Source organism: Phacochoerus africanus, chromosome 1 (assembly GCF_016906955.1).
Source record: "Phacochoerus africanus isolate WHEZ1 chromosome 1, ROS_Pafr_v1, whole genome shotgun sequence".
Classification (NCBI taxonomy): domain Eukaryota; kingdom Metazoa; phylum Chordata; class Mammalia; order Artiodactyla; family Suidae; genus Phacochoerus; species Phacochoerus africanus.
In genome coordinates this window covers 204,418,490-204,441,037 of record NC_062544.1, presented here as the reverse complement: position 1 = coordinate 204,441,037, position 22,548 = coordinate 204,418,490, and the positions used below count along the sequence as shown (strand labels likewise).

General features: G+C 49.3%; 1 protein-coding gene across 8 annotated transcripts in view; it reads left to right on the top strand.

Annotated features, from left to right (window-relative positions):
• The window catches only part of DGKG (diacylglycerol kinase gamma), a 211,808-nt gene that overhangs the window by 96,155 nt on the left and 93,105 nt on the right, over positions 1–22,548 (top strand). For 6 of the 8 annotated variants that reach the window (XR_007136006.1, XM_047788419.1, XM_047788394.1 and 3 more), the window contains 9 exons: positions 524–612; positions 3,755–3,871; positions 4,962–5,054; positions 6,775–6,834; positions 9,170–9,249; positions 10,701–10,775; positions 12,211–12,296; positions 17,432–17,521; positions 19,406–19,566. Coding sequence is in view for 7 of the 8 variants with exons in the window: in XM_047788419.1 (XP_047644375.1) it covers positions 524–612; positions 3,755–3,871; positions 4,962–5,054; positions 6,775–6,834; positions 9,170–9,249; positions 10,701–10,775; positions 12,211–12,296; positions 17,432–17,521; positions 19,406–19,566 (851 nt within the window). In the remaining variant the exon portion in view is untranslated. The remainder of the gene's footprint in view (positions 1–523; positions 613–3,754; positions 3,872–4,961; positions 5,055–6,774; positions 6,835–9,169; positions 9,250–10,700; positions 10,776–12,210; positions 12,297–17,431; positions 17,522–19,405; positions 19,567–22,548) is intronic. The other 2 variants (XM_047788407.1, XM_047788413.1) reach the window with 2 other exon arrangements.

Genomic DNA, 22,548 nt, shown 5'->3' with positions numbered 1-22,548 from the left:
GCTATCCTGACTCAGACACGTGGTGCTTTACACAGAGATCTCATTTAATGCCTCAAAAGCCCCACAAAGAGAAAGAAGGGTCGTCTTATTCCCATTTGGTAGAAAACCCTGAATTTTAGAGAGGTGAAGGAATGTCTGCTAGATGGATCATGTAGGTAATTACAAATGGCAGAGCCAGGGGTGAGGCCCAGGCCTGCCTCTCTCCAGAGTCAGGAAGACCCTGGCCTTGCCATCCATTCCACAGCATCTGGACATTCACCCTGTGGCTTTTGTGGAGCCATCGGGCTGAGTCCTCACATTCCCCTTAAGTAGAAAGCACCTTCCTGCTGCATTCACGGCCAGCGGGGGAAGGCAGTGTGCCAGGTGGAGGGCGCAGGAGCACCCCTGGAATTTCCATCAGGCAGGGCCAGCTGCATACGTCCCCTGCCCTGGCCTGGCCATGGGCCTCCACTGGAGTTGGGGGTTGGGGGACGGCTCACCTTTCCTAGGTGGTCACTCATAGACACTTTTCTATTTTTTTCAGACTGTAAATACACTGTCCATGAACGCTGTGTATCCAAAAACATCCCTGGGTGTGTCAAAACGTACTCAAAAACCAAAAGGGGCGGCGAGGTTGGTGACACCTATTGCCTGGTTCTACTGCATGCTGTGTCCTGGGTGACATGTCCATCTCCACAGATTCCTGGGCAGGAAGGGGCTTTGGGAGCTTTATCCAGTCCCTCGTCTGCCTCAAGGACCACACTTCATCCATCCTGTTCATCCATCAATCCATTCAGCATCTCCTTGGTGCCCGCCCTGTGGAGGGGGTTCGCAGGTTATAAGGTGATGGTGGTCCTCAGCCTGGCGAACTGTGCAGCCCAGTGGGAGGAGCCAGGCACGTAAGCACAGCACAAAGTGGCGAGATATATGGTAGCAATAGGGCTGTGGGGGACATACAGATGAGGCACCAAGGCGGTACAGGCAGGGGAGCTTTCACAGAGGAGGTGGCATTTGAGTCGTGTCTTGAACCCAAATCAGGAGGAGTTCGTAAGGAGTCGAGGAGGACGAGGCACCCTGGGCTGAAGAAGCCTTAAGTGTAAAGGCGTGGAGACATGGCTTATTGTGGGATCTATACTTAGATTGGTGTGACTGGGAGAGAGGATGCTTAAAAGGAAGTGGCAGGAGATGGGCTCCAGAACTGGTGAGATCCAGGCTGGCAGAGGTCTTGTAAGGTCAGCTAAAGAGTTGGGAGGGAGTTACCTATGCAGCTAAAGGGCCGCTGAAGAGTGGAGTTCCTGTGGTGGTGCAGTGGAAACGAATCTGACTAGGAACCATGAGGATGCGGGTTCAATCCCTGGCCTCGCTCAGTGGGTTAAGGATCCAGTGTTGCCGCGAGCTGTGGTATAGGCCAGCAGCTGTAGCTCTGATTAGACCTCTAGCCTGGGAACCTCCATATGTCTCAGGTGCAGCCCTAAAAAGAAAAGAAAAAAAAAAGAGTTTTGAGCACATGAAGAGATGAGATTGGGTTAATTGCAGTTCAGGCAAGAGGCAGTGCTGCACTTGGGGTCTGACCGGGATGGGGTCTGCCCTCACCCACTATGCTCTGATGTGTCCACAGTAGCACAGGGTTGGCTGTGTGTGTGCTGAGTGAGTCCCCCAGCCATGCCAGGTGAATGTTTTGACTGTTCCTCTGGCTAAGGTAGAGGACACAAAGAATTTGATAATTTGGAGGTCTTAGCACCAGGACTTGGTGATGAGGATGTAGGGATGAGAGAGGGAAAGAGGTTGGACATGGCCGCCAGATTTCTCTTCCGTACAGCCATTGGGCGGTACCAGGCACTGAGTCTAGAAATAGACTTTTTTTTCAAATTAGCAGGAGAGGGCCCTCTAAGTTCCTGCCAAGGGAAGACCCCGTTGAGGAATCTGAGTCAGGAGATGGCTAGCAGATGGGGGTGGTATCCAGCCCTCCCCAGAAGGACCCAGAGAGAAAGGCACCTGCAGGGACAAGCGTGCATGCCCGTGAGACGCCACATGGCCTCTTAGCTACTCCTTCCACCCCGACGCCCATACACACGCCTTTCCATGCCCATACCTTTCACCACATATTGTGCACATCCTGGGCTCAGGCCCCAAGCCGCACTCTGGCCATTGCCACACTCAGAAAAGAGGGAGACTACTGAGGGGCCACAGAGACATTCATGACCTTCTGAGTCTCCAGGGACCACCCGCATCCTCTACCATCTCTTCTGATCCCAGAAAAGAATGGAGAAGGCAGCATGGTTGGGAGACTGCTGTGGACTTGAAGTCAGAAGACCTGGCCCTGAGTCCCTGCTTGGACACATACCATTCTTTGAACTTAGAGCCAGTCACGTAACCTCTCTGGAGCCTCATATTTTTTCTCTGTAAAATGGAAATAATAATATCTTGGAGCAAATTCATTGTGACCATGGAGATGTCAAATTTCTTAACAATCTAAGTTGTTTATGCCCTCAGGGGTGAACGGCAGGTGAGACACCACAAAATAAAAGCAACACATTTTCTAGAGCAACAATTTTACCAAAAACCTTTTGGAAGAAGGACACGGTAACTTAATTGATAAGTAATTTAAAACTTCCATCTAAACAAACATGAATGATATCCTGCAGGTACTCCATGTGTTTTTAATATCGTGCTTGTAGTTGGCACTTTGGGCTTTGCCCTCACATTCCCCTGGAGTCCATATCCACCCCTTCTGCTATTTGGGCGACCTGAGTGGAAGATTTTTTGAGAAGTTCTATAGATTTCCTGGGGGTCTTAACTAGGGCTCAGGCCCCCAGAATTTGGTGTCGTGGGTCACTTTGCACTTACAATCACACACATACACACACATTCCCACCTGCTTCCTGAGTTCCTGGGCTGCCGTAGGGGCATTCCTTGGCCAGGAAGCAGGTCCCAGGAAACAGAGATGAAAGCCACTAGCTGGTGACACCCACTGGCTCCTTTGGGCTTTCCCTCTAATTCCTTGCAGAGCACTTCTCAACCTTGGCTGCACGTTGTAATCATGCAGGGAGCTTTAAAACAGATTAGTGGTGGATCTCATCCCCAAAGACTCTCATGTCTTTGGTCTGGAGTGAGGGCTGGGCATTAGGTGGTCCTGAGGGGCTTCTAAGGCTTAGAGGCACTGGACCATAGAAGATAGTAGGGGAAGGGAGTTTCCCATCAGGGGCACCTCCCAAGAGCCAGGATTGCCAGGAAGTCTGTGCCAAATGTGCTGTCTCATTTAATCCTCAGCAAACCCAGAGATTGAGCTTATCATGCTAGTTTCTACAGGTGAAGGACCTGAGACTCACAGAGGTCCAAGAACTGGCCAAAGGTCACCCCGCTGCAAAGTGGAAGATCAGTGACTCCAACCACTTTTGTCTGCAGCCCAAGCCCTCCGGCGGTTCCCTGCATCACGCTGCCTTCCAGAAGAGGGCACACATAAGCATATCCCTCTGCAAAGAGTTCTGCAAGACAGACACATGGACTGCCAGACAAGACACGCTGCTCAGAGGCTTGACTGCCAAGGGAGAAGAACTAGTCAAAGAGCAGGCAAAGTGGCTTTTCATCTACCTTGATTAGCGTGACAGAGGTTAGGCAGCAGTAGCCCAGCATCCCAAAGTGCATCCACGAAACAGGAAACAGGCCTCTCTGGCCTCCCCGCTTCCTGTGCTCCTTGCAGAGCCTCTGCCCCGGGGCCAGGGCCCTGGACGTGGCCTTGCAGCCTTCCCTGGCATCCTTCCCTTCCCTCCTGCAGGTGATGCAGCACGCGTGGGTGGAAGGGAACTCCTCCGTCAAGTGTGACCGGTGCCACAAAAGTATCAAGTGCTACCAGAGTGTCAATGCGCGGCACTGCGTGTGGTGCCGGATGACGGTGGGTTGGTGCCCAGGGCAACCCTGCTTCTTTTCAGTGGGTTTTTTTTTTTTTTTTTTTTTTGGCTCGAGCTACAGCCAGGCAGCAGTGGACATCCTGCCAGAGGGCACAAACAGAGCTAAGTAGGCAAGGCTAGAGAGGGGGCCTGGAACCCCTGTTCAGTGCCCTAAGTCTGACTGCCTCCAGTAAGTCTCAGCTGCTCAGAGAGAGGGCATCCCCAGGGCCACTTAAGAAGAAGCAGGCCAATCCTGTCTCTGTGACCAGACAGCTGCAAACAGCAGGCTGGACCATTAACTTTCTTTGCCCACCTGTTACCCGGGGCTGGGGCATTGACAGAACAGGAGAGGAACTAGATGCTAGAATCCCTGCAACCAGAGGAAGGCCCACTCCTGACCACAGCCCCACTGCTGGGGACAGAGGCCTGTGCCCGCTGCCACCAGCCGCAGCAGATGTCCGCCTCCTCCCTGGATAGCTGGAGCTGTCTGACCTGCCTTCCAAAGCAGACTCGGTGCCAAGGCTTGTCCCCTTGACCAGGTATCAGCCTCCAAAAGGACATGTCTCCACATCGGGCGGCAGAACTCTAAAATGCACAGGTTGAGTCATGGGGTTTACTTCCAGCCTCATGAGTTTGTTCAACATGATGTCCTCCCTTTCAGCATCTCGGGGCCTAGGGGTCAAAGAGCCAAGAGGCTCTGCCATCCACATGGGGGCGTTGCACTGACAGGCCACAGGCCAGTGCGCTCAGCTGCCGTGAGCAGCACTCAGTCTCCTTTCTCTGCCCACAGCAGACTTGGCACCCCAACCACACACCGCACACACACAAACACCCTACATACAACACGTGCCACAGACACACACCGCACATGCCATGCACACATACCACACATGCAAACACACACACCACACACAAAAACACACATTATACACACCACACACACACAGTCTTTCTCTCTGCTATACTGCCAAAGCCACAGTGCATCAGGATTTGGAGGCGCCCCAGGGCGTCTGCCTCCTTGGTAACCTGTACACCTTCATACTTGATGTTTCCTTGATCACTTTCACTTACTCTCCCCTTCCTCTCTCCCTCCAGTTCCATCGCAAATGCGAATTGTCAACACTGTGTGATGGCGGGGAACTCAGAGACCATATTTTGCTGCCCACATCAATATGCCCCATCACCCGGGTAAGTGCTGCCGCCCTGCCCCGCCCCACCAGGGCTCTGTCTTCCTCCAGCTCACATTTCAGATGAAGGCAGTGTTCAGACATTCACATCCCTCAGAGGGCTTCCAAAACAACTCTGAGGATTTGTGTTTGCAGCATAAGTTTAAAAGAGGTCAGTGCGGTACCATCAGATTGTGAGGGAAAACTCCCCTGACTAAAATGATCCCATCCAGTGAACTCCCAGAAGCTCTGAAATGGCCCATCAAGGAAAGCACCTTGCAGGCAAGTTACAGCTCGAGGGACCTCAGTCACCGCCTGTGCACCACCAGGCTTCCCAGGCCTCCCTTGTCCCTGCTACTCCAAACCTGGACCTCCCTCTGCCTTGTGAGCCCCAGGCTTCGGAGAAATGAAAACTGTGAAATGCAACTCCATTTGTCCCCACCTGGGACTTTTTCGGTCACCTGTGTTAAAGACCCCTCTTTCAAAGCAAGTGCCAAACACTTCAACTGTTCTCTTTCCAACTTAAGATGCTGCTGAATTCCAGTGATTCCTCATATCTCATCCTTGGTTTGACCATCTTCTTTCTCATGAGAAAACCTAAGGGAAAAGCCACCACTTTCCAAAACCATTTGGCAGTATCCACTACATTGGAAACTCTCTCATGACTCAACAAGTTCCCTCCTGTGTGTCTACCTGAGAAAGATGAGCATTTATCCACCAAAAGACATGTATATGAATGTTCATATAAACTTTATTCATAACAGTCAACAACAGAAACAATCTATGACCACTGTCAAGAGAAAAATAAGTAGAGGCCTATTTATATAATGGAATACTACATTGCAGTGGAAAAGAACTGCTTAGATGCAAAAATATGGATAATCTTCAAAATATAATCCTGGACAAAATAAGCTAGATTCAGAAAATCTATGATTTCATTCATATGAAATACAAAAGCTGCAAAACGGGTGTGATAGCAGGAATCCAAACAGAGTTATGCCAGAAGAGACGGTAGTTACAAGGGCATATACCTGTACAGAAATTCATGGATCTGCAGGTTTAGATTTGAGCATTTTACTATCTGTGACAGAAACCTCAATAAACCTCAACAGGACCAATGACTTCCTCAGTATCACATCATTTAGATAGTTCTGAGCAGAGAAGTCACATCTGAGATGTTGCTTCTCAAAACTCCAAGCTTCTGGAGTTCCCATTGTGGTACAGCAGAAACAAATCCGACCTGGGACCATGAGGTTGCGGGTTCGATCCCTGGCTCCACTCAGTGGGTTAAGGATCTGGCATTGCCGTGAGTTGTGATGTAGGTTGCACACGCAGCTCAGATGCTGTGGCTGTGGCTGTAGCTCTGATTGGACCCCTAGCCTGGGAACCTCCATATGCCTTAGGTGCGGCCCTAAAAAGCCAAAAAAGAAACCTTTAAGCTTCTATATCAACAAAGTCAATTTCTGCCTGCTTTAGGGTTTCCTCTCCTGTGTCCCTTCCAGTGTCCTGCAGTTAAAGTCGGGACTAGCAAGGACAAAGGCTTGGAGAGTCCTAGAGAAACCCAAAGGGAGCATTTCTTTTTTCAGGTCCAAAGCCTCACTTTGAAAAATTCTTCCCTACACTATAATGGTTTTCACTTCTCTTTCTTTATATTAACCATTTCTTTTCCTTCTGATCTCTTTTTTTTTAATAACGTACATATTTTTTTTCAAAAGATGCTTGTCTTTTCTCTCTTCTCACAGGACAGGCAAGATGGAAAGCCTGATGGTAGTGTGTCCACCAAGGGTGAACTCGTCATGCAGGTACCTCAGCAAGCCCTGAGTCCACTCATTCATTCTAAGCTGGCCCAAGGCTGTGGAGGGAAGGACAGGGTTTGGGTTCTAGAGAAACACATCTCACCATTTGCTTTCTCATTGTATCACACAAGAGACTGTATCTCCACCTCCAGAATTACCTTTGACCACTGCATCGTAAGCAAGTGGTGAGAAGGGAGGTGGGTTTATCCCATGGCTGCCCAAACTGGCTGTAGCATCTTTTTAGGAACACATTGAATAAAACTTCAACATGCACACCTCCTGAGTAATAACAAGAATGTGGCCTAAAAATAGACAATTGGGTTTTCCAAGACTGCCAAGCTGTCTCCAGAATATGATCTGCCAAAACAGAGTTAACCAGATCCAAAAGTTCTTTTTCATCCTTGAATGTATATTTAAGAACTCATTTTTTTGCTTGGATTCACCAATGAACTTCTTTCTGTGCCTTTCACAAAGTTCCAGGGAATGCAAGAAAGGCCGTCTAGTGAGATAATGAGTGCTAGAAAAGGAAATGGAACACAGGGGCCTCCTCCTCTGCCTCCGAGCCTTAAGTTTCCTTGTTTGAAAAAAGGCCTAGAAATCCCTGCATTGCACACTTCCCAGAGATGCTCCAAGATTCAGTGAGAACATGGATATTAGTGTAAAACATATGTGATAAGGATGCCAGAACCTTAATATGGGAAAGGGAGAAAGTCGGATGGGGCACACACACACCCACACTCACACACACACAATGTAGGTATGTCAGTTGTTTCTAGCTGGCATCTATTCTGATTGGGCAGTGCCTGTACTATCCAGGTTGTTAGACATTTTGAATATCACCCCTAGAGGTAAAGAATTACTCCTCAGGCTCCAAGATACTTCTAGGTATCACACAGTAATTACTGTTGGCAGATGAGGAAATACCTAAAATATATAAAGAATGCTGCTGTCCATTTCCCACACTACGGCACAGTGTTTGGTGAATTTTCAGCTTGAGATCTGGAAAAGCAGGCACTGGATAGTGGATATGGAGCAGAGCTGCCTGTCTGTATCCATGTGCTCTTCTACTGAAGCCACAAGTATTTATCCAGTGCCCACTCTTGTATCTGGGGCAGCGGAGCCCTTGATAGGAGGGTTATACACATACCCACCCTGTTGCCGAGGCATTTCAAGTCCAGTTGATGTTTTGAGACAGTTAGCTGTGAAAATAAAAAATAAAAACACATACAAAGAAACAATAACAAGATAAATCTGGAAGATATTATATGCTTCAAGTGAACTAGTTTTCATTGCAGTAATCAAGGAAAATGTCATGGAAGAAATAGTTCTTAAATTGGGCCCTGAGGATGAGAGGTTTCTTCTAAAAGGTAGCAAAGAAGGAAGGGGGCCTTTCGGGGCATTAAGGAGGAGAAGAAACCAGCATGAGCAGCCCCACACAGGGTGGGAATTCACTCTCTAGAGGGTAAGAGCTGGGCTTGGCTGGAACTGTGATGAGAGTTAGAGTAATCGAGCAAGAACAGTAGAAGGGGCTACACTGAAATGCCTCACCTGCCAGGTGAGGAGGTGTGGATTTTATCATCCAGATAACAAGATGTCACTAAAGGTGTCTGAGCAGGAGTGCCCTGACTAGTGATGTCCTGGGGAGGAGCTACATGAGGCAGTGTGGCTTCTGTGGCAGCTGCTGGGGATAAGGAGACATTCCAGGAGCAGCGTTGGCACGACAGGGGCTTCCCTGCCTGACTGAATGGACAGTAACAGTAGCCACGAGAGAGGGCCAATTATATAGGGAATGAAGACAGGTCAGGTTTGGGGTGTGTTCTGGTGAGACATCTGGCTGGAGATACCCCCTGCACAGTGAGAAATGTGGAACCCGGGCTCAGGAGGAAAATTGGGGCTGGAAACGTGGATATGGAGGGTGCCGGGGCAGAAGCAATGGTTAACTTCATGACTGTGACTTTATTTAGATGTAGGACCAGAAGCTCATGCCTTCTAAGATCACATTCCATCGTATCCCTCACAAAATCGAATCCTGTCCTGCAGGCACAATACCACACCATTGTTGAATAATTTGAAGCTGTGATGTCATTGCCCCATGTCTGATCCTGACTCCAAACCCTTGTCAGAGTGAGCAGTCCTTAAAGGCCACTTAGGCTAGAGACACTCAGCTGCTTCATCCCTCAGAAAACTCAGCCAATGAACCTCCTGCCTCCTGCCCTCCTCTCCTCCATGCCTGGAACTGCTTCCCAGCCACTTCTGCAGGAAGCTGTCTCAGCATCCTCTCTTATCGCTTTCCTCCCATTGGCTGAAACAGAGCTAATTTCTTTTTCTTTTGCCTTTTAAGTATAAGATCATCCCCACCCCGGGTACCCACCCCCTGCTGGTCTTGGTGAACCCCAAGAGTGGAGGGAGACAAGGAGAAAGGTATGTTCTCTTCTTTTTCAAGATGGAGAGGCTAGGACAACCTCACCCGGGTCCTTTCTTTCCCTGGACCACACCAGAGTGGGCTGTGGAGAGAGGCAGGCCTGCGTTCCAACTCCAGCCCCACCACGGACCACCTGATTACCTGGTTCAAGTGACTTAACATCCCTGGGCCCTGGTTTCCTCCTCCATAAAATGGAGATAAGGATCATTTCTCCTTCCATAGGGTTTTTGTGAGCATTAAAATAGACACAGTGCTTAGCTGAGGGCCTGTCACATGAACCCTTATTATGGTTCCCAGAGTCAGACCAAGTTCTGAGATGCCTGTTAACTTCCCAGCCTTCCAGGTCTTTTCTTGATTTAAGAGCTGTGGCCGAGGCATCATCTGGTTGAGACCTGGCTGATCCCACCCCTGCAAAAGTGGGCACCCATCTCATCAATGAAGGAAATGCCTGGTCTGTTGGAAGCACCGAGAGTAGGAGGAGAGAGGGGAAGGGGCAGAGCAGCTCCACCTCCCAGTGTCCAGTCTGCGGTAATGAACAGATAGCATAGATTTAAAAAAAAATAATAAGCAGAGTTTAAGCAAGAATTGTGAGAGCTCCAGAGTTTCCATTGTGGTGCAGTGAAAACGATTCTGACTAGTAATCGTGAGGTTGCGGGTTCGATCCTTGGCCTCGCTCAGTGGGTTAAGGATCCGGTGTTGCCATGAGCTGTGGTGTAGGTTGCAGACACAGCTCGGGTGCTGTACTGCTGTGGCTGTGGTGTAGGCCAACGGCTGTAGCTCTGATTAGACCCCTAGCCTTCGAACCTCTATATGCCATGGGTGCGGCCCTAAAAAGCAAAAAAAAAAAAAAAAAAAATTATGATAGCTCCCAACTCAGTCCTAGGGGTGGAGCACCCCTCCTGAACTGACCTGATTAGCCTCAAGCTGGAGCTTGGAAACAAAGCTGAGATGGGTTCACTGGCCCCAGCCTTCCTCTGCCCCACCCCCCACCTCTTGCATGTCATGCTGATCCCAGGATTTGGGGGACCTTCCTGTAGAGGGTCCCTTTAGGCCTTTGTGTAGTCCACAAAGATCAGACTCATACTACCAAGAACATACAGAATGTTTGGGAAAAATTCTCCATGAAGGAAAAAGCTTTGGGAGAATGGAAGTTCTGTTCTCCGGGTTTCTCTGCCCTGTCCTCTATGCAAGGGATGCTGTTCCTGGGGTTGAGGGCTAGAGTTTTTGGATGGTGGGGAGATGATGAAATGGGATGGGATGGGGGAGGCCAGCCGGACCTGGGACTTCAGAGTCTGCAGGGGCTGAGTACAGTCTTCTCCCCTCTTGGGTTTAAATGGATCCCCCTTCCCACCATCGCTGGGCTCCAGAGGTGCTTGCCCTACTGTGACTTCTCACAATGACATTCCCCTTCTCTGTCTCGGACTCTCTCTCTCTCTCTTTTTTTCCATAGAATTCTTCGGAAATTCCACTATCTGCTCAACCCCAAACAAGTTTTCAACCTGGACACTGGGGGGCCTACTCCAGGGTATGGAGATACAATCTTTACTTCTTATTTCTCCCCCCTCCCCCTTGAATCTCTAAAGATACATTTTATGGCTTTTTTTTTTTTTTTGTCACTTTCATCTGTGGATTTGTCCTTCTTGCCATTTTACTCATTTTCTCTTCTTTTCCTCTTACCTACTCTTACTTCCTCCTGGAGATACTCAGGAATACCCACTATGACTAACTCTAGAAAGCAGCCTCCTATACTTTATCCAAGAAAAAATTGTTGGCTTTGTAAGGGGGAAAACCATATATGCCATTCATTATATTGACAAGAAGGGCAGACTAGTAAAAAACAAAAAACAAAACAAAACTCATGTGCAAAGCTGTATTAGCTGGTAGCTTCATACTGAATCATCAGGGAGAAGGAAGAGTTTTGTTATCACTCTGTCCATGTTTCAGAAATCTGTACTCATTTTTGCCACATGTTCTATTGTGGGGGCATTTTAGGATCAAGATGATTGATCAATGAAATGACTTTTTTTTTCCTAGACCATCCAATTTAGAAGCTGTTAAGCTCCCCCTGGGCCCTTCTCCTCCTGTCATTTGCTTATTCACTACTTTCCTGCTCATCAGCAAAGTGTTAAAGAGAGGAGATAAGACAGCCCCTTTGTAGCTCCACCCAAGGGCTGTGGGAGGAGCTGGTTCAGGCTGACATGTCAAGCTGCAAGGCCGCATAAGCAGAGGGCCCCCAGCATTGGAGCTGGAAGGTACCCAAAGACTGGGCTTTATATCAGCCAGAGCCAGTGCACTAGAGACACCAGCCAACCAGCCTGAGGCTGTCTTGGTGCCAGGGCCCCAGATCTGTGCCTTCGGGCTGGGCTTTCCAACACACAGCTGCTTTGCCCAACCTCCGAACCTACGTTTCTACTCTATACTCAAGCAAGATCTTCAGAGGGGCTGGAGTAAGGACTCTAAAAAGGGACTCTGTCCCTGTCTTCAGCTGTTTGACACAAGCACGCATGTATGACTGTGCTCACTCCACTTAGGGCTAGACTCACAGGAGTGTGGGATGAAGACCCAGCTAGTTCAGTGTGGTTGACTTACAGGGGAGGTTGTGAGGACAGAGCAGGTGAGAAAGCTGGAAAGAGTTAAAATGTTGGGGGTTGGTTGTATTTATGCACAAATAAGCAAACTGAATTCTTTTCCTTAAATAATCTTTAGAAAACCATTTTCTATGTTGAATGCTGAGTCAGCACAAAGATGCCCCACCCTCCACCCCCGACCCCAGGATTCATCCTCAATGGCATTGCTTAGTAAGTTCTGGCTTCAGAATGTTAAGTTACCTTTTCAACCCCAAAAAGAATCAAGGTCAAAACATAGTCCCAGAGAAGGGAGCAGGGCAGGGGGACTCTGAATCAAGGAACGTCCGAGATCAACCTGTACACAAAAAATATTTTGGTCCTTCTGCTTTCCAGACTTAACTTCTTCCGTGATACTCCAGACTTCCGTGTTTTGGCCTGCGGAGGGGATGGGACAGTTGGCTGGATTCTAGATTGCATTGGTAAGAATGGTCTGGGAAGGCCTTTGCAGTTGACTTATAATAAGTATATTTTTAAAGTCAGAGGAAGGCAAGAAAAAAAGAAAAATGGTGCCATGTTTTATCCATCCTTGTTTCCACCCCTGAACCAATGCTTAGCTACATATCTATTTTGGGTGGAAAAGAGAAAGAAAAAAGACAATGGATTACTTCCCACAAGTACAGATGTAACAGTTTAGTTCCAGGCCTTGCATCTGTCATGGCTGGAGTTTGGGCAGTTGCAGGATAGACCAAATGAGGGGCTATGGGGAGAGAAAGCAGGACTGAAACTCCAGGCAGGCCCAGGGTGATGGGAAAAGGCCAGAGAACTATGGAGGCATAGCACAGGGCAGGTCACCTTGAGAGGGACACCTGCTAGAGCCCAGGAAGCACACCCAGAAGGCGTAGATCAGTGCAAGCAAAGAAAAGCCATGGTGGGCCACGTCCAATACACCTTGATCAAGAGGGTGATGGGAAGGGTAGGGAGGGCCAGGCTGGAGATCAGGAGGCCTGGGGTCAAGTCCAGCTCTGCCTGGATCTGTGGGTCCTTGGACACATCACCCCCAGTAAATAATGGAGAATGACTCAAATTCTGGAACAAGGAGTATATTTCAAGATCTAATCCTGGAGGAGTTCCTGTCGTGGCTCAGTGGTAATGAACCCAACTAGCATCCATGAGGATGCAGGTTAGATCCCTGCTTCGCTCAGTGGGTTAAGGCTCCAGCATTGCTGTGAGCTGTGGTGTAGGTTGCAGACAAGGTTTGGATCCGCCATTGCTGTGGCTGTGGTGTAGGCTAGTGGCTGCAGTTCCGATTCGACCCCTAGCCTGGGAACCTCCATACGCCACAGGTGCAGCCCTAAAAAAAATAATAATAATAAAAAATCTAACCCCGGAAAACCCAGATAACACTGGGACGTGGGACCTAAGCACAGGAAAGCAGCAAGGGAGGACTGTCACCAAAGTCCCCGATGGCCATGAGCAATGAGCCCTGGGCTGCTTCCATCTTTTCATCTTTCATTCCACAAATCCCACCTGTACACCTCCAGGTGCCCAGCTTTCCTTGAGGCACTGGACACGCAGCAGTAAATGAAAGGACAAAAGCCCTGCCCTCATGATCTTCCTTTCTAGAGGGAAGAGACAGGCAATAAACAGGAAGCGAAACAAACTGTGTCAGAAGGTGATCAAATATGGCAGAAGAGGGGCAAAGGGAACTCAGTGGTGGGAGTAGGGCTGCAGTCTAAGACCAGGGGGTCCCAAAGGCCTTGAAGACCGAGGGCATTTGCCTGGAGACCTGGAGGAGCGGGGAGCCTTGCAGATGCCTGAGGGAAGAGCAGTTCAGGCAGAAGGAACAGCAAATACAAAGGCCCTGAGGTAGGAGCATGCCAGGTTGCCGAAGGGAGAGGAGCGGGCCTGGGGTGGAGTAAGTGAGGGGAGAGTGGCAGAGATCATTAAGACCAAGTCACTAAGATGTGTAGGACATTATACGGAATGTGGCTTTCATCCTGGGAAAGATGCCGGATGGTTTTTATCAAAGCAGAGATACAACAGATGGCAGAAACAGAGAAGGGCAGAAGCAGGGAGACCAATGAGAAGGCTCCTGCAGTAACCCAAGGAGGGGGGCCTGTGGCGTGGACCACAGTGGAATCAGAGGAGGGAGTGAGAAATCAGGTTCTGGGATATCTTTTGAAGGTGGAGCCAGGATTTGCTGACAGATTGCGTGTGGGAGATGGGATGAGAGGACTCAAGGATGGGCCAGGATGGGCCCTGAATAGGACAGAGAAGGCTGGGCCCCCAGGGGCCATAAGCAGACCACCTGGAGGGGCGGGACCAGCACCCTGCACACCTGCCACATCTGCTCCCCCACAGACACTTTGGTTTCCATGGACACGGCCCTGCCAAGCAGCCACCCACGCTCTCCTGTCACCTCGGGCTCTGGAGTTGTTTGTGGGAGGAGGGAGGCGTCCTCTGGGAGCCGAGGAAGGAAAAGCTGATCAGCAGAGGGTGGATGGCTGCAGTAGCGGGAGCAACTCACACGGTTCCTTCTTCCTCATGAAGGAGAAAGTAGGTTTTGCTGTCAAGTTTGATAAGCCATCTCCAGAGGACACAGGTGATAGAAGCTGCCCAGAACAGGAAGGTCATATGAGATAATCTTCTTTTTCACAGGTTGATGGTCCAAAAATTAAAAAACAAGGCTAAGAAAAAAGAATGTATACATGTATGTGTAACTGGGTCACCATCCTGTACAGTGGAAAATTGACAGAACACTGTTAACCAGCTATAATGGAAAAAAAAGGAAATCATTATATTAAAAAAAAAAAAAGGGTAAAAGGAACAACTGCACAGTGTTGGTTCACTCATTCATTCAAGAGAGAAGCCCTGTTCAGTGCTCTCTGCCACCCCATTTTAGTTCCATCTCTAATCTGTTCTCCTGCTACAGCCAGAGTGTCATTCCTGAATGTCAGTGTGGTTGTGATCTGTGTAAAGCACATCAGTGGCTTCCCAGGATTCTTAGATAAAGATGGAACCCTTCAAATGCTCCACAGGGCCCAGCGTGGTCTAGCAGCTGCCCACCCTTCCAGCCTCATTTCCTACCTCCATTCCTCTCCCTCTGGACCCAGACACCTAGTCCCTCTCTCAGACCCTCGCAGGCCTCAGTCTCCCTTCCACTGCAGGGCCTGTGGTCAGGGCCTTTGCATATCTCAGTCAAAGTGGGGCTTCCTTGGGAAAGCCTCCCCTGGTAACCCATTACAGGGCCATACTCCTTTCCTTCCCAGTATGAATTTGAGATTATGCATCATTGATATGAAGGCCTTGTTTTTTGGCTTTGTTTTTCATTTTGTCTTGTTTTGTTTGCTTTTTAGGGCCACACCTGTGGCATATGGAAATTCTCGGGCTAGGGGTCAAATTGGAAATGCAGCCACCGGCCTATGCCACAGCCATAGCAATGCCAGATTCAGTCTGTGTCTGCAACCTATGCCATAGCTCATAGCAATGCCAAAGCCTTAAGCCACTGAGCAGGACCAGGGATCGAACCCACATCCTTATGGATACTGATCAGGTTCTTAACCTGCTGAGCCACAATAGGAACTCCTGAAGACCTCGTTAATAGCTGTCTCTCCCTCTCATCTGCAGGTACCATAAGCCTGAGCCATTTTCACATGATTTTAGAGGCAGAGCACTTAAGACAATATCTAGGCCTTCAGTAAATATGTGTGGAGATACTATGGTGAATGAAATATAGTTCCCCTAGGGAGGCTACTGTGTATCCAGGGAACAGACAAGGAGCCAATTACAAGAAAGTATGATGACATCACCCCTGGTGCTAAAGAAACACTCTGGAGAGACACCAGGTCCAGATACAGGCAACCGGGGTAGGGCTGGGGGGATGGGGGGCTCTGCATAGAGCAGTAGAGAGCTGGTGACTTAAGGCCCTGAAAGCACTTCAGCATGGTTGACATGTTGAGTGGGAGGCAGGATGTGAGAAGGATGAGGCTAAAGAGAAAGGCGGAGAGCCAGGAAGGGCCTAGCTGCCATGCTAAGGGGTGATGGGAGCCATGGCAGAAGGGAAAGCAGTAGACTCATGTGATCAGGCTTGTGGTTCAAGGATTGCCTGCCTGGGTGGAAATATGGAGAATACCAGGAGGTGGAACTGGAGGCCGAGAGGACAGAGGAGGCTGCTGTAACAATAGCAGTGGGAAGGAGTCTTCTCAGACCAGAACTCAGTCATCACCATGAGATGGAGAGGAGCGATTGCTTGGAGATCTGTTAAGGAGATGGCATATAGAAATGCTGTGTGAATGGATGTGGGGGAGGGAGAGGGAAAAGGCTAGGGTGACGTCCAGGTTTCTAGCCTCAACCCTGTGAGGATGGTTGGCCTGCTGGAATGGGAACCACAGAAGAAGGAGCAGACCCAGGCAAGCAAGAGCCCTCTAGGCAGAGGGGAGAGCATGTGCAGAGGCAGAGAGGTGTAAACACAGACAGTATGTTCTGGGGACAATGAGAGAGACCACTGATGTACTCTCCATCCTCCGTCTCAGCCTTCCTGGTGGTGATCTCAGCCCTGAGTCTTGCCTGAGCTCAGCCACCCACCTCTGGCATGAGTCAGACAGCCTGGGGAATCTGTGAACTCCTATTCTGCGGGGGCTTGGCCTGAGCCTCGTGCAGAATGCTGATTCTTGCCTCGCCTACCCCCACCTCAACCCCACCCATGCACCCCAATCACATGCCTCGGCCCCAGGGACACTGAGGTTTGTGTAAGTGGTGTCCCCTGGAGTCCAGTGGGTATCTGGCCTCTTCAGCTTGCCCAGCCCAGCCAGCATGCTGCTGGAGGTGTGCAGCCAGATTAAAACATGTATGCTCTGCTGTGCTTTCTCTAGTGGTTCAGTCTGATGCTCCTTCACGTCACTGGGAGGGAGCATTAGGAATCTGCGTATCTGCAAGTGTGGCAGGTGGTGGAATTGGCAAACTGGTACCAGGTGTCAAATAATACCTTGGGGCTTTGCCTCTTAGACACAATGTCATTTTTAAGCTTTTGAGCCTGAATGACTAGAAGTGAGGCATGTTCCATTTTCCAAATGCCCCACCATTTTCTGATGCCTCAGACCCACCTGTTTTACTCTTTATGCACCTGCCCAGCCTCTGAAGAAAGGAAGAGTAGGGACTTGGAGCTGCAGAGATCTGAGTTTGGATCCTGGCTCTGGAATTGCTTTTCCTCTGTGAACCTCCATTTTTTTTTTTCATCCATGAAGAGATTATAATACCTTGCAGGGTCTGTCTGAGGGATAAATGGGGTAAATGCTGATTATCATTAAAGATTAAAAGTATGCAGACTAATGTTTTGGAGGTATATGCCAACACCCCAAAGGAAAGAATTAGGAAGAAATGAGGATGAACGGGTGCAAGTTACAGGGAGACAGATTTAGTTCAATGTGAAACAATCTTTGCAGTAGTTAACACACTGCAGATGGACGAGATGGCTTTAGGAATTAGTGAGTTCCCCATCAGGAGAGGTATTCAAAGAATGCGATGGGGGCTTCAAGCATTAGATCAGGGATAACTAGATAACTTGAACCTTCAGTAATCCAACAGCATATGGTTCTTTCTTCTTCATGGGTTACAGATAAGGCCAACTTTGCAAAGCATCCACCCGTGGCTGTCCTGCCTCTTGGAACTGGCAATGACCTGGCCCGCTGTCTCCGCTGGGGAGGAGGTGAGTCTGCATAGGAGGCACCACCCTGGGGATAAGTGCTCCAACTTACAAGGGAGGCTCTGTGGAGCTGGGCTAAACTTCCCGATCACATGCCATGAGTAATACCCAGCTCTGGGTCATTTCTACCCCTCACCAGATTTACTATCCTGAAACTCTCAGCTTTGAGCCTGCATCTCCCTGTAAAAGAAGTCACCTCACTTAGGGGGGGGGGTTTATGTGAAGTTCTCTCTCTCCAAATTACTGACCTTCTTCTGCACCAGGACCCAGGATGCAGACCAAAAAGCCGCATCACTGGCTCCTAGGGGCATCCAGATCATCCTAGGCCCTCATCGCCATCGGCCCTCATTTCGGAATTTTCCTAAGGGGAAACTCAGAGTGGTAACCAGCTTACAGGGCAATGGACAGGAGCTAAAGAAAACTTTGCAAACTGCAACAGCCCCTGTGGAGCTAGGCATGCTCCAGAGAGTGGAGAAGTTTGGGTGAGCACTTAGATCTGTCCAGCCGGCAAAAGGGGGTGACACATACCAGATGGCCGATCAATTCCAAGAGTGATTGAAGACAGGCTGGCAGGGCTCAGTGTGATGCTTGGAGGGCAGAGACAGAGCAAGCAAGAGCCAGCCCTAGAAGGAAGTTGGCAGGCACAGGGAGGGCTGCCAGGGTCCCCAGCCATACTCTAGGCTAGCGAAGAACTCTCTATTTGAGAGGGACAGTCAGACTGTGGCCCCATGCTCTGGGCATCTAGGCAGCATAATGAGGCACAAATTTCACACAGCCCTGTGCTCCCAGATGGCATCAAGGTCAGCTGCTTAGCTGCCAGCATTGCCATCTTGTGAGGCATCCCCTAAGGAGCTGACCAGAGCCCTGACTACTTGGAACTACTCTTCAAGGGGGCCCCAAAGGTAAGCAGGCAGTTACTTGAAAGAAGAGATTGTCTCTCCCACTAATTTCCCATCCCTTCCAATTCACTTGCCACATGAGTCTTCTATTGCTGCTATATGTAATAACAAATGATTCTCAACGTAGAGGCTTAAAACACCCTTTATCAGCTCACAGTCCTGTAGGTCACAGGTTCTAGAACAGCATGACCAGCTCTTCTGCTCAGGGACCCACAGGACAGACTCAGGGCATAGAATAGGCTACATTCCTGTTCGCAGATTCTTCAACAACATTCAGGTTGTTGGCCAAATCGGTTCTTTGTGGTTATATTTCCCCATGTCCCCATCTCTTGGCTGGCTGTCAGCCAGGGCCACTCTCAGATCCCAGAGGCCTCTGCATTCCCTGCCTGATGGATCCTTCCATCTTCACATCTGGCCACAGAGAATCTCCCTTACTTCGAATCCTTCTCAAGCTTCACATCAGTTTCTTAAGGAAAAGCCCAGTCTTTCTGAGATCCACTCAGGATAACTTAGCTTTCTTAACATCAGATGTGCCATATAATACACCAAATCATGACAGTGAGTATCCAATCTTATCCACTGGTCCCAGGAGTTTTTTCTGGGTAGGTACACCAGGAAGGCAAGAAAATTCAGCCCACCACACTATTCAGTCCTGGAACAGATCCTTTCTTCTGCCAGGGGCTGCTTCCCAACCATCCAGCCCACAGATTCCCTAGGGCTTGCTTCAGCCACCCAGGGCTGCCCATTTCTGACCAGTACCCTCCTCTACCCCCATTACTCTGGCTTCCGGGTTGGCCCAGCTTCTGACTACTCCATACTGTCCTCTCCTCTATGGCTCATGGAACCTAAGTGGCTCTGGCCCACAGACACACTGGCGAGTCTCCTGGCCCCAGAAGCCCAAGGGGCTCCCTGCCCTCTCAGCTGCCAGGGCATCAGCAACCTCCTAGCCTTTCTCCTCTGGGGGCAAATGCAGTGCTGTGCTCCACAGGTTACGAAGGGGGCAGCCTGACAAAAATCCTGAAGGACATCGAGCAGAGTCCCTTGGTGATGCTGGATCGCTGGCACGTGGAAGTCATCCCCAGGGAGGAGGTGGAGAATGGGGACCAGGTCCCATACAACATCATGAACAACTATTTCTCCATCGGCGTGGTGAGTTGGTCAGGGATGGCTTTTCAGCATGGAAGAAAAGTACCTAGGTGGGCAGGAAGGGTTCTCGTCCTTCACTGTCCCTTCTGGGTCCCTACTCTTTACCTGCCCAGCTGCCCCCAGCCTTGACGTGGGTCCAGGCATCCTCACATATGGCCTGGGTGTGGATATCCTTATTGCACCAAGCCCCATCCTTGATTATGGAGGAAGTTCCTGCCCCTGGCATTTTACCTAACTCAAGAAAAGATAGCACTTTTTTTTTTTTAAGATCTGTTTACCCTTTGGGCAATTAGAAGCAGTTAAAGAAAAGCAACACCAAAAAATAACCAAGGGCCGAGGTCAAAGGAGACTCTCAGGTGAGCTGGAAACTGTGATCCTCTGGGGAGGATGTTGTGGTCTCAGGCTGGCTCAATTAGCTTAGCTCTCAGAATTCCCTCTCTCCTGTTTCTCCCTTTATCCCAACCCCATTCCCCACATGCCAAGTGCTCATGAGCCTCTGGGGCACCTCGTCCCAGGCAGACCCCTCAGGCTGAGCTCCTTGGTCCTCCTGGTGCTCCCACAGCCCTCCCCCCGATCCCTGCAGTGCTCTCTGCCTTAGGTTGCAGGGGCTGTTTAATGTGCCTGTCTCAGCCCTCCTGCAATGCACACACACACATACACACACATATACATACATACCACTTACACACACACACACACACACACACACATATACATACATACCACTTACACACACACACACACACACACACACACACAGAGTACAAGGACAGCACCATGTTCCTCTTTCTCCTCCCGGCTCCCATCACATGTAGCACAACTCAGTTCCTTTATTTTGCTGAACTCAGCTTCTAGTCCAGAGAATGGAGAGGACGTTGCTTCCCAAAGTGTTGGGGACAAGATTGGGGAGAAAAGTTATGGATCATTTCCATAAATAGAACTGGGGCTTAAAAGAAAGGGGTCATAAAGACACTAGCATTTATTGAGCACCTACTGTGTGCTCTCCATGGTGCTAGACTTTCTTCTAGTCCTCACAGCCATCCTGCAGGTATTATCATCCCCGCCTTCCTCATGTTACAGATGAGGCCTCAGGACTCTGGACGAGGAAGGGGTAGACTGACACACACATGCTGTGCCTTACACTGAAGCCGGGTTCCTTCTTCTCTGCTTCCCTGTCTTGGTAATTATGCTGCCCACTTTCATATGCACATGAGTCCCTCCAGACCAAAACTGTGGTCAAGTCTTGATCCCTCCAGATCAAGTCAATCATCATCACCTCTGCCCCTTCTGAAAACTTTGGTGGTTAAAAAAAAAGGGGGGGGAGGAAAGGAGAAATAGTAGGAAGCTTGAAGGATGAGCAGGTTTCAGGAAAAGGTTTTATTTTTTAATCAGAAATCTAAAAGGAGAATTATGAAAGAGAAAAGGAGTGATAATAATAATACCTTATTTTACAGGATTTAAAATTTGCCATATTTACAGATATTTTCTTGATTCTTATGATTACAATGGAGGGCAGTATTACTTCCATTCTATAAGTGAGGAAATAGATGATCAGATGAAAGGATTTGCCTTTGTTTTCTGACTCCCAATCCCACACTCTTTTTCTATTACCAAAACAGAAGAGAAAGGCATTGCTGGACTCATGATCAGGCTCTGAGAGGATGGAGACCTTGGACAAGAAACATATTCAGGGGTCTCGGTTGTCCTGATCTGATTTATCTCCCCAACTCCCCTGCCCTCAGTGGGGAGGGACATCTTTCCCTAGGATCTCCCAGCTCATTCCCCAGTGACCTAGGCAGAACCCTGCTCTTCTTGACTCAAAAGCCCCTCTCCTTTGGGACCACCTGCTCAGGCTCCACTTCACACAGCAGGAACTTGCAGTCTTCAGCTCCTGCAAATCAGACTTGACTGACAGGTCTGTTCTCAAGGTGGGGATGGAAGTGGTTCTGAAGCACAGGCTTCCCATCAATCTAGTTTGACAAAAACTCCTATCCCTTTTCCTATAGTAACCAGAGTAAAACTGGCTAATGTGTATTGAGTATCTAGCATACCAGGCACACTATCCCTATTGGTGGGTACAGCTATTGCCCACTTGCATTTTGTAAGAAGGAACTTTGCCTAGAAAGAGCGAGACCAGTTCAAGCTGGTGAGTGGTCAGGCTAGGAATCACCAATGTTGAGCTCCAGAGCCCACCTAGCTATGCGCCATGACCCATGCAACCCTTGCCCAGCCCCTCCATCTTCATGCTGCCAAAGGCAGCAGCACTTGCAGGGGGTGGGGGTGGTTCCCAAGAATTTAGTGTGTGATGGCCATACCTCACCTGTACCCTTTGTCAGAAATGCAGATTCCACACCCATGATAGATGCTGGCTCATGTCCTGGTTGAGTTGGCTTGGGCAAGGTCTGGGAATGTGCATTTTTTAACAAGCCCCTGAGATCATTCTGATGCAGGTGGTCCCCGATCAAGTCCTCAGTGAGTGAAGACAACCTGTTAGAACAGAGAAGGATGGCCAAAGGCAGTGGTTCTTCACAGGAGCAGAAACCACATCTGAAGTAGAGGAAGGAGAGCAAAGATAGAAAGGAAGAGAAAACAGCATCTATAGGCAATGAGCCTGAAGTGAGCTAAGCCAGGGCTGGGAGGGTTGCCTGGGAGCTTCTAGATGGCACGTTACACCCACAGCTGCCTTCAGAGTCCTCAGCCCCAAGTCTTCTCTGTCTTAACACATATGGTTCTAGCTGCCAGAAATAACAGGGTTCCTACAACCACCCTGTCCATCTCACCACAGCTCTATATGCAAAAAAATGGCATTCACTTAGTGTTACTGACCAAATGGATGACCATGCTGAAAAGGAACGGATAACATCCCCCCAGCTAGATTACCAAGCCCTAATCCCAAGAGCCAAGACTGAGCCTGGTCTTAATTCATTCTTACACATGAGAAGGAAAGAGGGAGGGAGGGATGAGAGGGAGGAAAGAAAAGGTAGG